The sequence below is a fragment of the Gadus macrocephalus genome, chromosome 21, assembly GCF_031168955.1.
Source record: "Gadus macrocephalus chromosome 21, ASM3116895v1".
Lineage (NCBI taxonomy): Eukaryota > Metazoa > Chordata > Actinopteri > Gadiformes > Gadidae > Gadus > Gadus macrocephalus.
In genome coordinates this window covers 1,047,213-1,064,233 of record NC_082402.1, presented here as the reverse complement: position 1 = coordinate 1,064,233, position 17,021 = coordinate 1,047,213, and the positions used below count along the sequence as shown (strand labels likewise).

The following is a 17,021-nucleotide window of genomic DNA, read 5'->3' as shown; positions in this document are numbered from 1 at the left end:
CTACAGGGGATGGACCCTACAGGGGATGGACCCTACAGGGGATGGACCCTACAGGGGATGGACCCTACAGGGGATGGACCCTACAGGGGATGGACCCTACAGGGGATGGACCCTACAGGGGATGGACCCTACAGGGGATGGACCCTACAGGGGATGGACCCTACAGGGGATGGACCCTACAGGGGATGGTTCCTACAGGGGATGGTTCCTACAGGGGATGGACCCTACAGGGGATGGACCCTACCTCTCTGTCTCCGGATGTAGTCCATGATCTTGTGCTCTCCTTCTCCAGGAACGCTGGCGTCAGACAGGATGACCTGCAGACACAACGCACGCTGTCACACAGGTCTGGGGTTCCAACTAGGACCGGATCCGATTCACATACACAGCCCGTGTTGGGCGCTTTCATTCAGCGTGTCTCATGATTTTAAAACCGCTAGGAGTGGTGATGCCATTACCTCGCTTTACCGGTTGACCTTCACGGCACCACAAAAAAAGGGATTTTTTGACAAACCGCTCAAACTACCACGCCCATTGTCAGGAAAGCTAGCATTGGCTTTTCTCTATTTCTGGTGTCCCCTCAATAGATGAAATAGAAATCATTAATAAATGGACCGGGTAATCATCATTGATCCCTTGTAGCTAACCTAGACGTTAAAAAGCTGTCAAAGCAGGAGAAGGGCGGGATGCTCACCGTGATATTGGTCCAGCCGGGGTCATTGCTGAGCCTTTCTGAGACGTAGTACCGCAGACACTGAGCCAGGTTGTCCATGAACTCAGTCCCCTGTGGGAAGAAATGGGTATAAACTCAACGAGACCGTGCTAGACTTCCCCCACAACCTCCCAGTCCCAAATCAAATCATCCCTCTGGGCTGAAGATTAGCCAAGAGGGAAGAAACCCATTGGATGAAAACCCAGAGATCAGTCGTGATTGGCCCATTTTACATTGCACTTACACTTTAGTATACTCCCATAAACTGGTACTGGGCCTCTTGAAAATATACACAGTTTGTCCTTACTTAAGCATCTATGACTGTTTTCCCAAGCACTAATTTGCATATTTATTGTATCATATCTTATCCTGCGTCTTCCACTGCTGCTGCGCAGTTATTCATCCATCTAACCCTCTCCTTCTGATGGGATCACAGGCTTCAGAACCAGTGATGGAGGTTCCTCCAACTTACAGGTGTGATGCAGTTGCTGTCGAAGCGCTCCTTGATCTCGTCAGGTGGCAGGTACCCCCCTAGGAGACAGGAGACAGTTAGGTTAGCTCACACATCCATCAACAGTAGGTGACTTATCGAACACAAGGCTGCTTCACACTCGCAAACCAATGATAAAACATACACTAGATACACAAGATCTTGGATACTAGATACAATATAAATACTAGACGAGTTCTACAAGATGTTTTATTCTAGAAAGAAGGCGACTGGGGGTTGATTGAAATCCTTGCAGTCTCACCTTCCTCCCAACCCTTACACGGCACGAGTAAACAAACTACTCGTCATGACAGGGCGCTAAAGTCAGCTAAGCTACATGCCCGTCCCTCTTCAGACCACGTTACTGAACCTTCACGCTTTGCACACATGGTGAGACTCTTCAAAAAGAGACAGAAAGTGGGACTCAACGCCCCTAACCCTGTCTCTCTGGACCAGTGATGTAGTTTGGTGGCCTACAGCCCTGGTGTAGGAGGGCTGACGGTCTCTCTGGACCAGTGATGTAGTTTGGTGGCCTACAGCCCTGGTGTAGGAGGGCTGACGGTCTCTCTGGACCAGTGATGTAGTTTGGTGGCCTACAGCCCTGGTGTAGGAGGGCTGACGGTCTCTCTGGACCAGTGATGTAGTTTGGTGGCCTACAGCCCTGGTGTAGGAGGGCTGACGGTCTCTCTGGACCAGTGATGTAGTTTGGTGGCCTACAGCCCTGGTGTAGGAGGGCTGACGGTCTCTCTGGACCAGTGAGTTTGTTTGAGAACTGAGACGGTCTCCCTCCATACCTCTCCCGATGATCTCCTCCCTAATCTTATCCTTCTCCTCCGTAAGCTCCGCCCCTTCCTTGGAGGCACGGAAACGTCTGGAACGCTGCTGGTTCATCTTGGCCCGCGGAGCCTGGACACATGGACATACAAAGGGTTAACTAGAGACAACAGTCTTTACACTAGTGACCCCAGTCTTTACACTAGTGACCCCAGTCTTTACACTAGTGACCACAGTCTTTACACTAGTGACCACAGTCTTTACACTAGTGACCCCAGTCTTTACACTAGTAACCCCAGTCTTTACACTAGTAACCCCAGTCTTTACACTAGTGACCACAGTCTTTACACTAGTGACCACAGTCTTTACACTAGTGACCACAGTCTTTACACTAGTGACCAGTCTTTACACTAGTGACCACAGTCTTTACACTAGTGACCACAGTCTTTACACTAGTGACCCCAGTCTTTACACTAGTAACCCCAGTCTTTACACTAGTGACCACAGTCTTTACACTAGTGACCCCAGTCTTTACACTAGTGACCTCAGTCTTTACACTAGTGACCAGTCTTTACACTAGTGACCAGTCTTTACACTAGTGACCAGTCTTTACACTAGTGACCACAGTCTTTACACTAGTGACCACAGTCTTTACACTAGTGACCCCAGTCTTTACACTAGTGACCACAGTCTTTACACTAGTGACCCCAGTCTTTACACTAGTGACCACAGTCTTTACACTAGTGACCCCAGTCTTTACACTAGTGACCACAGTCTTTACACTAGTGACCCCAGTCTTTACACTAGTGACCCCAGTCTTTACACTAGTAACCCCATAGCCTTGGTTTCTACAGCTGAATGGGTCAGTAGGGTCTCACCACTCCATCGATGGCCATGTACAGGACCCTCCGGGGGCGCACTATGTTGAACAGCCGGTCGATGTACTCGAAGATGGCCACCATCATCTCATCCTCGTTCTTAGGGGCGGCTCTGGAGAGACAGAACACAGCGTTACACACACACTGCATGGTGCCTGTACCCCCGGACAAGCCCTGAACCAGGCCAGGTCCAGCCCCGGTGCCTGTACCCCCGGACAAGCCCTGAACCAGGCCAGGTCCAGCCCCGGTGCCTGTACCCCCGGACAAGCCCTGAACCAGGCCAGGTCCAGCCCCGGTGCCTGTACCCCCGGACAAGCCCTGAACCAGGCCTGAACCAGGCCTGAACCAGGCCTGGACCAGCCCCGGTGCCTGTACCCCCGGACAAGCCCTGAACCAGGCCAGGTCCAGCCCCGGTGCCTGTACCCCAGGACAAGCCCTGAACCAGGCCAGGTCCAGCCCCGGTGCCTGTACCCCAGGACAAGCCCTGAACCAGGCCTGGACCAGCCCCGGTGCCTGTACCCCAGGTCCCTGGTGCCTCTACCGCAGGTCCCCGGTCCCTGTACCCCAGGTCCCTGGTGCCTGGTCCCTGTACCCCAGGTCCCCGGTCCCTGTACCCCAGGTCCCCGGTGCCTCTACCCCAGGTCCCCGGTGCCTCTACCCCAGGTCCCCGGTCCCTGTACCCCAGGTCCCCGGTCCCTGTACCCCAGGTCCCCGGTCCCTGTACCCCAGGTCCCCGGTCCCTGTACCCCAGGTCCCCGGTCCCTGTACCCCAGGTCCCCGGTCCCTGTACCCCAGGTCCCCGGTCCCTGTACCCCAGGTCCCCGGTCCCTGTACCCCAGGTCCCTGTACCCCAGGTTTGCCCTGGTCCAGTCCAGATTCAGGCCTTCAGGGCAGCAGACTACAGTAGGGACTCACTTGTCTTCAGGGTGGGTGCAGGGGTGGATGATCCCGTTCATGTCCAGGTACAGATTATCAAACTCCACCTCGTTTGGGTTCGGTTTGCTGGTGTCCACGGGGATGCGGACGCCATTGCACTCCTTGGACTAGTGAACAAGAGAGTGTTAATATAACTAGTACTGAACAGGAATGCAGCTAGTAGTGAACATTAATACAAATATTACTGCCCATTGGTACAACTAGTACTGAACATCAATACAACCAGTACTAAACATGAGTACAACCAGTACTGGACGCGAGTACAACCAGTACTGGACGCGAGTACAACCAGTACTGGACGCGAGTCCAACCAGTACTGGACGCGAGTACAACCAGTACTGGACGCGAGTACAACCAGTACTGGACGCGAGTACAACCAGTACTGGTTGTTTTCATGTTCAGTACTGTACTGAACATGAGTACAACCAGTACTGAACATAAAGACAACTACTACTGAATATGAACACAACTACTTCTGAACATGAGTGCAACAAGCACTGCATATGAATACAACTAGTACTGAACAGTAATATATTGAGTACTGAACATTAATACAAGCAGTGGTTCACTCAACTGGTACTGGGTGACAAAGGAATGGGAACACACAGGCACTCAATTACTGAATATGAATGGCGCAAGTACCAAGAATTGATACAACTAGTACCGAGTATGAAAACATCCACTACAGAGTTGTAATACTTCCAGTACTGAGTATGAATACATCCATTACAGAGTTTTAACACATCCAGTACGGGAGTGAACGCCACCAGCGCGGTCTTATGTTTACAAACAACGTGGGTCTCCCGGTGACGTCACGCGGCCTGGCCGCCATGTGAGCCCCTCGAGCCCAGACCGAATGTTTACTGACGTAACGAACCGTGGGAATAACAACAACAACAACAACAACAACAGAATCTTCACGTGAAAAACGGCCGTTCGAATAATTCAGGAATTCGTTTAAAAAACGAGCCGTTTGTGTAGTGGATAGCAGCTAGAACGGCTAGCAGCGCGTTTACCTTCTCCTCGAGACAATGGACAACAATGGAGGCGTATTTTCTGCTCAGCCAACGGAAGAATGCTGGGACTCCCATGTCCGACGGTCGACGATCACACCAAAAGGCTCAAGCGTAAGAAACGTTTAAAAATGACTTATTCCAAAACAGAGATGCGGGGGTTAGGTATAGCGACGGCTACATGCTGTTCACGAGAGCTAGTAAGCAATTCCGGTTCAGGTCGTCATTTATCAGGTTTTGAGACTGGCTCACAGCGCCCCCACTGGGCACACATGTAACTGTAAAATATATACAATATTATATAAGAATAATAATACCATTATTGTTAGCAAAAGTTCTCAACCAAAACTCATACATAAAATAACTAAATAAATGTATAGGGGCTATATTCATTATACCTATAATTTGTTTTAAATTATTCTTTCATATATATATAGGCCTATGTATTTTATTTCTTTCGCTAATAATACTATTTTTAAACAACAATGGTATTGAGTGCCCAGTCTTCAGTCTTTATTTATAAATTGGCCTATGACTATTCTCTAAATTCAAGTTGATAAAGAGGGAGAGCAACACCACCTGGCGTCTGATGGTACTACCGTACACGCGCACGCGCACGCGCACGCGCACACACACACACACACACACACACACACACACACACACACACACACACACACAAACACACACACAGTGTGACTAAATGACTAAATTACGTCGTCTATCAAACAGTGTTTGAGATATTTAAAGAGAGAGAGAGAGAGAGAGAGAGAGAGAGAGAGAGAGAGAGAGAGAGAGAGAGAGAGAGAGAGAGAGAGAGTATTCTACATTTCACTTTTTACATATTGAGTAGGACTATTTAATATTCTACGATTTGAGATGTAGGCCTATTTGTTATTTAACGTTATATAGGCCTAGCCTACTTTGACCTCCTAATTGTTCACCTGCTTTGGCAACGTTAAAGGCACCCAGTGCAACTTTCGAGGCTTAAAAATAAACATTCAATTTCTAGTCTTTTTTACACGCAGTAAGTTTCAATAACTCCATACCATTACATACCGACATTCAAGCAGCAAAGATGAGACGTCGTTGTGTGGTGAGAACTGATAGAAAATCGATAACAACAACAATGCCGCCATTTTCTTTATTTTTTGTAACCTACAATAAATAAAGCAGGCTTCCAGTCAATGGAAAAATGGCTTCTCCCCACCGGCGATTGTTGTTGTTTACGATTTTCTATCAGTTCTCACCACACAACGACGTCTCATCTTTGCTCCTTGAATGTCGATATGTAATGGTATGGAGTTATTGAAACTTACTACGTGTAAAAAAGACAAGAAATTGAATGTTTATTTTTCATTGAATGTTTACATAAAGTTGCACTGGGTGCCTTTAACGTTTGTTTGGAGCGAGATGCAGACAGAGAAAGATAGGGAGGGGGAGAGAGAGACAGTCGGAGTGGGGGCTGGAGAGAGAGAGATTTTTTGATTGAATTGAATTGCGAGGGACAGAGAAGGAGAGGGTTGAGACAGCGAGAGAGGGGGCGAAGAGAGATTAATGGATAGAAACTTTTTATATTGATATAAAGTTTAAACAAGGTCTTATTTATATATATATGCTGTGTGAAGGTTTCCAGCCATAGAGGCAATTATGGTATACAATAACAACGTCTGAGCTGCTGTATTCAATTACATCCCATTCATCACCAATAAAGAACATCATTTGGCTTCTCTCGTTGGTTCATGTGCACTAAGTTGCATCGAAGCCTCCCACATTGGGTAAACGGACAACACGGAACCCTTATAATCTATAATTATACCTAAAGGACGAATAGACAAAGAGCTACAGTCTAACCGTAATGACTCCATTAAAAACCGCTGGAACCGCAGTTCTAAGCGCTCATAACTTCCACATCGCCCCACATGAATCGAAGCGAGTATTATTTCATACACGGAATATAGAAAACGGATCAATAGAAGACGGATTCAATCAAACGGCCGCGGATCAGTTTTAGAGGAAGGGAGAAACACGCCGAGCGCGTGAAACTTTAATGCGGCGGCGAGCCTCTGATCATCCGATCATCCGCCTTCTCACATCACACGCGCGGCGGGAAGCCGTGCGGCGGGGAACTGTGCGGCAGAATTTAGCAATTTGTGTCTCCAAGGTTATGATCCGGCCTCGGGGGAAGAAGGGGGGGGGGCGGTGAGACACCGAGAAATATCTTTACATCTGCGCCTCTTTCAGGCGCTAAGCGGTCATTGTGCCCAGCAACAAAGACAGCGCCATGTTTTCATTCATTAGGCTACATTAAGCCCCCCCCCCCCCACACACACACACACACACCTACACTTGCGCGCATGCGCACACACACACACACACACACACACACACACACACACACACACACACACACACACACACACACACACACACACACACACACACACACACACACTGGCGAGCGCACACACACACACACACACACACACACACACACACACACACACACACACACACACACACACACACACACACACACACACACACACACACACACACACACACACACACACACAGATGCATTCAGACATTCAGATACACGAAACACACACGTACACGGGTTAACTTTTTCAGTTATTTGTCAGTGATTGCTTGTAATGAGGAGAATATTGACTTTGTAAACGTTTTTTTATAACGGTAATACGATGAGGAGATGTCAATTGTTTGCTTTATATCTGAAAGGCTACACAAGGATAAAGACCATTCACGTCAATGGAAAGCAACTCTCCTTATGGTGCGGCCACACCAACCGCGTTACTCGCGTTGGATAACGCGAGAAACCTGACGCTTGATCAGTGTGTGGTGGTTCAACGCTTCCAACGCGTCAACGCAGCTAGATGAGTCCATGTCCATGCAAGTGAACGGAGCGTTCCCTCTTCGTCATAACTATCAAACCAAACATCCTTCACATTCACCGAGCGAACATTATGAAAGTAAAATGCACGTTTCTCGCTAGAAATGTTTCCATAAACGCATTTAATGGCGTAACTATGTTACTATTTCCACCCAGAATAAAGAAAGATGTCGGCCGTATGCTTCTGTGCAAGCTCACTACTCTCTGCCAGTGACGTCGGGTCAAGCTCCACGCTGATTGGCTATCGCGGCTAAGCGTCACGCGTTGGAGCGTAGAAAGGAGTTGGGTCTGTCTGCGTCCTGCAAGACGGAGGCGTAACTTGTAGTAGGAGGCGTAACTTGTAGTCGGAGGAGGCGTAACTTGCACTAGGAGGCGTAACTTGTAGTCGGAGGCGTGTCTAGTACTTTTCTAAATCGCGGAAGTGATCTGTATGTAGCAGTGGTGCGCAGGTACATAAATGACCGCAACTCGGGCCTCAAATATTAGGCCTTAAATGTACTTACCGTCATGAATATCGGAAGACCCGACTTCAATGAAGATCTCGTGTGAACCGTGATTTACAACGCTTTTTGTTTACCTCGAAAAGAGAAAGAACTCGCGTGGACCGCGATTTAGAAAATAACAAGTTACGCCTCCTACTACAAGTTACGCCTCCGTCTTGCAGGACGCAGACAGATACTATTGGTTGAAAGTTACATTTTCTGAACTCCGGGCGTTGGTGCGTTGGGCGCGTTACTGCGTTTACGTGCGTAATTACGTGCAACTGCCGCATCTTACGCCCCGTGCCCACTACCTCCGTCCGTTGACTGATCCCCATTGATTTTGAATGGGGACGGACGCGCAATGCATTGTGGATCCGTCCGTTCCGTTGGAGCCTTCGGCTCAGTCAAGAAGTTGAAAAATTTTCAACTTTTTCGGCAGCGACGGATCCGTCATCCAATCAGATCACGTATGTAAATTTAAGCACTGTGACGCGACTCGGGCTCTGACGATACTGGAAAGCGGGAAAGCAGGGTCATCTTGCATCGCAACAAGCAGGAAGTAGCGGGAAGAACCCGGCGGAGCGATTTGATTGGCTGACGGATGCCTCTGCAAAGACTACTCCCCCATCAGTCAGCCACGCCTTCCCACGTCCGTTGACTGACGGAGGTAGTGGGCATGTAGGGTTACCCTACATGCCCACTGCACCGTCAGTCGCTTTCCCACTTTCCAGTATCGTCAGAGCCCGAGTCGCGTCACAGTGCTTAAATTTGCATACGTGATCTGATTGGATGACGGATCCGTCGCTGCCGAAAAAGTTGAACATTGTTCAACTTCTTGACTGAGCCGAAGGCTCCAACGGAACAGACGGACCCACAATGCATTGCGCGTCCGTCCCCATTCAAAGTGAATGGGGATCAGTCAACGGACGGAGGTAGTGGGCACGGGCAGGGGCGCCGCTAGGGATTTTGGGCCCCATGAAAATAATCTTTAGGCTACTTAGTGTCATTATTTTTTCTGTATTATAATTTCATCATCATTAGGGGCCTCTCTGGGCCCCCCTCCATCATGGGCCCCTAGAATCCGTCTCCTTTACCCCCCCTTTTCGGCGGCCCTGGGCACGGGGCATAACGCGGTTGGTGTGGCCGTACCTTTAGTAGACACTTTAAGTCAAAATCGAATCTAAAAATGAAAAATAGAGCAGAGGTTTTGCAATTATTATTGCTTGCTAAAAATAAATTTGATCATTAATTAATAAATCATTCACCCATCCACCATAATTGCATCCATTATTATTTTTAATTATTAATCATCCATCCATATAAAACACAGTATCGACTCTCATCCGACGCAAGGCGCTTTAATGAGTTTAAATTCCCCTCAATTTGGGCCTGGTGTCCTCGCGCGTCGCTCCTGGCTCTAATAACAAACAGACCGCCCGGTCAATTACCGCTAATGGAAGTTTACCACCGCTTTCAGGAGAGGGCCATCCGTTCAGCGGAGCGAGAGCGGGGGGGGGGGGGGCGGTGTCTATCCATCTATCCTATCTCCAACCTCCCTCATCTTCTCCTCAACCTTCAGATCCAGCAGTACCAGTTATAGAAAACATGGAACATCACTCTTCCAGTGTCAATATACGAGGGATTAATTATGTTGAGCCTGTTATGAAAAAGGCATCATATAAACTGCCATACAGAGAGAGAGAGAGAGAGAGAGAGAGAGAGAGAGAGAGAGAGAGAGAGAGAGAGAGAGAGAGAGAGAGAGAGAGAGAGAGAGAGAGAGAGAGAGAGAGAGAGAGAGAGAGATCCACTAGTGTTTGATTGATGTAACACTGTATCGCAAGAGAAAATACATATTACTTAATGAACATGTTTATGAGCTCCAGCTGCGTAGCCATAAATCCGGATCTTTGTTAAAGTTCACTTTCAATATCCTTTAACGGATATTTACCTCTCACCGCACAAAAACACGAGCCGGTCCCTGTACCGCCGTCTGTAGCAGTCCAGCGGCACCCCCTGTCGGCAAGCACCCGGAACAGCAGCTCGAGTCTGAAGAGAATAACAGCCTATAGGAAACCGTTCGATAACCAAACACCACTGTGACTGCAGAGGACCCAGACTGCTCGTCGCTCGGGGTAAGTACTGCCGCGTTTCCACTGCAGGGTGCGGAACGGATCGGATCGCAAAGGGGCGGTAGGGAGGGGGCAGTATAGCCCAGCTCAGTTCCGAGGTCGCGTTTCCACTGCCGACAGTACCCTTGGTGGTAGGCCGGATGTCAATCGCCGCGGCAGCTACGTAAACATCGTAAACAACGTCTTCCTCCGCAAGAATGCAGACGAACGTCTCCACCTCCTTGTTCGCCCAAGCAAGCTTTTTACGCGACATGTTAATTGTAAAGAATAATACCTCGAGGCTACTGTTTGTTTGTTTTTATCCCCGCGTCACCCGGAAGTGACGATTCTGTCGACCAATCAACGGAGGGGGGGGTGTAGCTAGAATTCCAGGGTACCCTTTCAGGCGTCTGGTCTCGTTTTGGGTACCGCAACGGAGGAGTCCCTAGAATGGGGTCGGAACGGGTACGGCAAAGTCCGGGTCACGCCCACTTTTGGCGGTGGAAACGCGATCCGACCCGCACCTTTGCGATCCGATCCGTTCCGCACCCTGCAGTGGAAATGCGCCATCATGAACAAAATACCAAACCTTTTCTTTAATCCAAAATGTGAGTGTGAAGGTCAAGGATCCAAATCCCAACTGGTCGTGCAGGTTGCAGTATAATCAATCACCGATTGAAACTAATCAAACGTTGGGCTCCGTAATTCTCAATAAATATTTTTAATGAAATATCTGTTCAATTTTTAAAGAACATTCATCTTTCCAGAGCAAGGTATTGAATGACGTTAGAAACATTGTGCTGTAAGCTGCTGAGTTGGGACCTCGCTCACACACCTCCCTGACTGTATGATAATGAATAAATACATCAATAAGCAGGAATGAATAAATAGATTAATGCGTCTTTACAGCCGACCCCACGCTGGGACATTCAAACGCAGCCCTGCGTCATTAGCCGGTCCCGATGCTTTTCAGCCGCACATGAAAGAAGGGTGGGGGGGGTCAGCACGCGCCCCAGCAAACGACGTGGGCTGGTCCTGTTAGAAGTCTCGCGGAGAGGGGTTGCCCCCCCCTCCTCCAACCGGCACTAACCGGTGTTGTGTCGAGATCTGTTTCCCCGTCGAGATGTGTTTCCCCTAGTCCCAGATAATGACTGTCAGGATGCGTTCCCCCTGTTCTAAATGGTCAAATTGAATGATATCAGCCTGAAAATCACAGCACTTATCTGTTGTGGGGAAATAAGTCAGCAGTATGAATTTGAAAGATGTGTGAGCCTCCTTTCCTATGGAACAGAGGGCCTTTTCGGGTAATTTCGGACGGGGGCGGGGACTAGGGGAAACACATCTCGACGGGGAAACAGATCTCGACACAACACCGGTGCTAATGATGCCGCTTCTGATCGGCCACAGCCCGGGTCTGGAGTCCGTCTGCGTCTCGACAGACATTGTTGATTCAGAGCCGAAGAAAATAGATAAATGGTCCGCTAACCGCTGTCGGGAGACTGAAAACGACATGTGAATTAACAAGAAACACACAGAAAATCAAAAGACTCTTGGCCTAGTCGGTTAAATATAATTATTGGACGAGTTTGGGTCGGTCGGCCTGTGGGGCAGTTGTACAATGGACCACTTTACCAGCAGATAGGATGTTAATATGGATTATTATTGCAGGTTAAACATACCTCTTATTGGCAGTTTAGGGTTACCATGGTAGCGTCAATCCAACCGTCTAGCCACGCCCCATCACACCTGCTTGTTATGGATGGGAGTGGGTTGTGCAAGACTACAAGCCTGAACTCCAATCTAGCTCAACTCCTCAAGTAACTTGATGGCTTGATGCCTTTAAATGGTGTGATGCTGCCGAGAGCTGATTCTGAATGTTTCTACCGAATACCACTCGGTCCGTCTTGACTTTGATTGTCTTCCGCATTTAATTTTATTGATTTAAATGTATTTCTTATCTATAAGTTGGAATATGTATTTTGTCAGTTTAATTAAAAATCGGATCCGTGCGACAGACCTTGCCTTTCCATACGTCTAAACTCAACCTCAACCATTCATCCAGCTCCTAAACCCCGCATCACGCGGCCGGCCGCGAGGTCCGCTCAGCTGTATCCGTCCTCCGGGAATCAGGTCACCATAGCAACCATAGGATGCTGACAGCGATGGCTAAACAGCGACATCATTCCAGACTTTTATTGCAGCCGTCGCATTTAAAATCCCAGACTGGAGACCGGGAGAGAATGCACGTCCTTCCCGTGAGCAGCTCTGGGTCTGACCCTCATAGTAACCATGAGAACACATTCAGCCACACGTTCAGAAGGATGAAACACAAAGAGGTCTTCAACTGACGGTATGAATGGTTTATTGAACGACCGTACGTACAGCGCCAACGTTTCAATGAGCCGCTTTCTGTGTCTCGGTGCCTCTTGACCTCTCTCTCCACAAAGACGACATCCCGTCTCTCTGAGGCACCAACAGAGGCTGACGCTAAGGGCTACGGGCTAAGGGCTACGGGCTAAGGGCTACGGGCTAAGGGCTACGGGCTAAGGGCTACGGGCTAAGGGCTACGGGCTAAGGGCTACGGGCTACGGGCGGCCCTTAAACACTCCATCGATCAGCTGGAACCAGAAGCGTCTCCTTCAACACATTCAGACTCAATCGTCGGCTTGGCAGAGGTGCATTCTGGGAGCGGGCGACGTTAGACCAGCGCCTTGCTCTTGGCCCCCGGCAGGAGGCCGCCGCCCCCCCCCCTAACCCTCCACCCCGCCGGGGCAGCCCCCCCCGTGGCCGGGCCGGACCACCAGCTCGGGGAAGCCGGTGGCGGGGTCCATCTGGCGGTCGAAGAGGAGCCCGGGGGCCTCCCCCAGCACCACCTCGGCCGTGGTGAACACCTCCAGGCCCCCCAGCACGTGGCCCCCCACCGTGCGGCCCGCCCGGTCGGCCAGGCACACGTGCAGGTGGGCGGGGGTGTTCAGGGTGCCCACCAGGGAGACGATCTCGAAGCGCTCGTTCAGCTGGAGCACCTGGAGGGAGATCGGGTTCAGGGCTGGAGCTTAACCATCAGCCAGGGGTTAGTCAGTGAGCCCCGGTTCACTGACTCATCCCAGGGGTTAGTCAGTGAGCCCGGGCTCACTAACTCATCCCAGGGGTTAGTCAGTGAGCCCGGGCTCACTAACTCACCCCAGGGGTCAGTCAGTGAGCCCGGCTTCAGTTCTATACATTAACATCAGTAAATAATATATATATTATATACATTTTAATCATTTTGAATACATTAAGTCAATAAATGTTGAATGATGTTAGTTGTGTGAAGCATTCTGCTTCCACATTATCCTTCTAGAAAAACTAGAGCATGGGGGGGGGGGCAATAAAAACGGCTTGCAGGGGGTCTGCGTGTTCATTAACACACACACACACACACACACACACACACACACACACACACACACACACACACACACACACACACACACACACACACACACACACACACACACACACACACACACACACACACACACACACACACCTCATTGGTATTCTCGGCGCTGGCGTTGGCCAGCCGCAGCGTTGCCTTGGTTACGCTGCCCACGCAGGTGAGGACGAAGGGGGCGCGGAGACCCCTCTCCTCCACGAAGGCCTGCAGCCCCCCCAGCAGCTCTTGGCCCGGGCCGAAGCGCACCGCGTGGACCCGGAGCCCGGAGCCTCCGTCACCAACCCCACCACCACCACCACCCCCCCCACCAGCTGGATACGCCTGGGGGGGGGGGGCAGTTTGACATGGAGAATAACTTCAAATATGTCTAGGGATGTTGTTTGCAGTCATTTCCACAATGATTTCTGTGCGCGTACGTGTGTGTGTGTGTGTGCGTTCATATCCTTAACAGGATCAGAACCTCTGACTAAACACCAGTGTGACCTTTGACCTGTCTGAGGTGTCCAGTCTCCCCCCCCCCCCCCCCCCCTCCCGTACAGATATAATAACCTGTATTCCAACAGACCCGGAGAGCCACTCAGAGGATTAATGTACGGTTGCTAGGAGCACAGCAACAGACAAAACGGCTGCATGTTAATAGGAGACTAGAGCCAATCATTACTAGACTGCCATCCAGACAGAGCTAATGAAGCAGCCCTGCTGTCGTCTGTGGTCGGCCGGTATTGCAGCAGATTTGCTGTTATCTCTGTTGTGAAGTCAAATCATTGCAGCGATAAATCAGTGTGCGCGATTCAGCTGAGAATAAAGACGATACAACATCTGAGGCCGGGTGGAGGTAGAGACGGAGCAACAACCATAAACCACCTCCTATCAGCGGCAACATTCAACTAGTTATACACGCTGAGTCTGAGTCGCTACACACTCTGAGGCCATACACACTCTGAGGCCATACACACTCTTAGTCACCATCATCACTCCCTCTGAGTCATACTACACACCTGAGTCGCTGGGCCTACTCACCGAGATTGTACATTAAATGCATGTTGCTGTTATTATACAGGACACGTTTATTTTAAAACTCGTTCATAAAGAATGGTTTAGTTTCTTACTACATGTGAAGCGGAATGTTTCCACTGCGAGCAGAGCTCCACATTAAAAGCACAGAGCCGGTGGTAATCTTCATTACCCCGGCGGTGTCAAGTGTTCATTCACAGTCATTAGTAGGCTACTCGTCGGTAATGGCCCGCTATTAGTCCGCACGCAGTGGACGCATTAGCCGACATGTAGGCTAATGTCCTTCCATTTAATTGTTTTGTTGGTTGGTTTTATTCGACAATCCTGGGGAACCGGGCTGACAGTGAATGAGGTCCAGATCTGTTTTCATCCATTTGGGAGATGATGGGCCGTCATTATGAGGCCAAAGTGGAGCAGACGAACGCACTTTAACTTTAAACTCTCGCAATGAATAGAGGATTGTGGTTCTGCTTTAACTCCAGAGAACATGGAGCTAATACCATTAATATTAATACTAATAGAACACTAATAGTACGTTTCATTCAAAACTTCATGTTGGCCACACCAACTTATTCCAATTTAGACTTTCACCAAATGATCTGGAAGATAAATCATATCGATAGTTCACATTTAAATATCATTAACGTTACAGAAATAGGAACTGAACTCGTAGACTAATGAACTTTAGTGCGTTTGTTGGCAGCTCTGAACTAATATCCTTAGGATCAAAGATTCGTTTAGAGACAGACTAATAAAATAGTTGATAGTTTAGAGACAGACTGATGGTTTATATTCTAGAGACAGACTGATCGTTTATAGTTTAGAGACAGACTGATAGTTAGAGTTTGGGGACAGACTGGTATAGTTTAGACACAGACTGATAGTTTATAGTTTAGAGACAGACTGGTAGTTATTTGTTCAGTCGTAAGACCGCCTGTCTGCAGGTCCACATAATATCCACCTCACCATTTGCCCCCGAACCTCTTCCTCACTACTTTGGTCAGGATAATCCAAAACATTAAGAAGTGCAGTTGAACTCACCATTGTGTCAGACTTCCAAGCCGTGCTTCCTGAATGACAGTATGACAGTAGTAGGCCTACCGGGTGTACCGTGAACCGTAGAATCTCCTACCGGGGGACGCTCGGTGCCTCAGGGTCTCAAGTCCAATCCCGCTCCAGTGCCCCCCGACCCCCGAGCCCCCCCCCCCCACACACACCCCGGTCACCCGACGAAACGCGATCCTGTATAGTGTCCTCAGGCTTTAATCTGATAAGGTTCAGGGGTTTAACAACGCATTAGTAAACAACACTAGTTTCCTCGTTAAATCAACACCAGCCTGAACTCGGCGGTTAATTAAAGCATGGACCCACAGCGCCCCCTGGTGGAGGGACAAGGACAGCGCACACAACCCCCCGTTAATATAGAAACAAAGTAAAATACAGCCCACAAAAATATCATTATATGGAGAAAAAAAAACAGATAGATGCAAGAACAAGAGGCATTCTAATTTCTGACGAGTATCTTGTGGGCCACGAATCAGACTGTCTGCTTCGATCCGTATGCTTGTAAATAATTAAACCCGGCCGTAGAGGGCGGTGTTGGCTAAATAATAGATGTCCTAAAATCACTCTGGGCATTGAAGCGCATCAGATTGGTTGGTTTATAGTATAGGCCTACTAAATATGTGCCAAAAAAGGAACTAAACAAATCCAGACGGCTTTGTTTAGTTCATCTTTTGGCACATATGTAGTCTCACACGTACCGGTAAAGACACGGTCCTCTACACCACACTAGATGTCCCCCATCCTGGCAGATGGACCAGGCTGACCCGTCGGGCCGCGAAGGTCATCAAGGAGGTCAGGAACCTTCGACGCGTTGCCTTCAGGAGATATTGATAAAAAAAAATTGCTAGGAAAGATGTTTTTTTGAAGTTAATGGACTTGAATTATTTTATTTCACTGTTTATCAGCCTATATCACGTTTGAGATGATACAATGAACCGTTGCTACAATACAGTTAAGGTCTTCACAAAGCCTCTATAAAACCAAACATAAGTAACATCATACATAAATAAACTGCTTTGCCTTCTGCAACACAATTTTATTTTTTTGTGTATTATTTTATGAAGTTATTTTCTGTGTGAATCTAATCAAATCGGGGTAACCCCTACAAACCAGCGTTATTTTATATTTATTCTGTTATATCAAAGATTATTCCAGTTAGCTGGTAGCACAGATCGGCTAACACCTCTCGACAGAACCTT

General features: G+C 48.8%; 2 protein-coding genes across 3 annotated transcripts in view; both read right to left on the bottom strand.

Annotated features, from left to right (window-relative positions):
• Positions 1 to 5,058, bottom strand: part of xrn2 (5'-3' exoribonuclease 2) — a 31,035-nt gene extending 25,977 nt beyond the window's left edge. Inside the window, exons 1-7 of one of the 2 annotated variants that reach the window (XM_060041778.1) lie at positions 4,807 to 5,058; positions 3,770 to 3,897; positions 2,855 to 2,966; positions 1,997 to 2,108; positions 1,185 to 1,243; positions 695 to 784; positions 245 to 317 (exon numbers count right to left, since the gene is read on the bottom strand). In XM_060041778.1, the coding sequence (XP_059897761.1) occupies positions 245 to 317; positions 695 to 784; positions 1,185 to 1,243; positions 1,997 to 2,108; positions 2,855 to 2,966; positions 3,770 to 3,897; positions 4,807 to 4,881 (649 nt within the window). In that variant the 5' untranslated portion in view covers positions 4,882 to 5,058. The remainder of the gene's footprint in view (positions 1 to 244; positions 318 to 694; positions 785 to 1,184; positions 1,244 to 1,996; positions 2,109 to 2,854; positions 2,967 to 3,769; positions 3,898 to 4,806) is intronic. The other variant, XM_060041779.1, reaches the window with a different exon arrangement.
• A 7,594-nt stretch (positions 5,059 to 12,652) lies between these two features.
• On the bottom strand, positions 12,653 to 15,776 carry LOC132449784 (bifunctional protein GlmU-like). The gene is made up of 3 exons (XM_060041601.1): positions 15,724 to 15,776; positions 13,837 to 14,098; positions 12,653 to 13,330 (listed from the first exon to the last, which is right to left on the bottom strand). Exons 1-3 carry the CDS (start codon positions 15,774 to 15,776, stop codon positions 13,058 to 13,060), a joined length of 588 nt encoding a protein of 195 aa, XP_059897584.1. The 3' UTR covers positions 12,653 to 13,057.
• Positions 15,777 to 17,021: the final 1,245 nt, after the last annotated feature.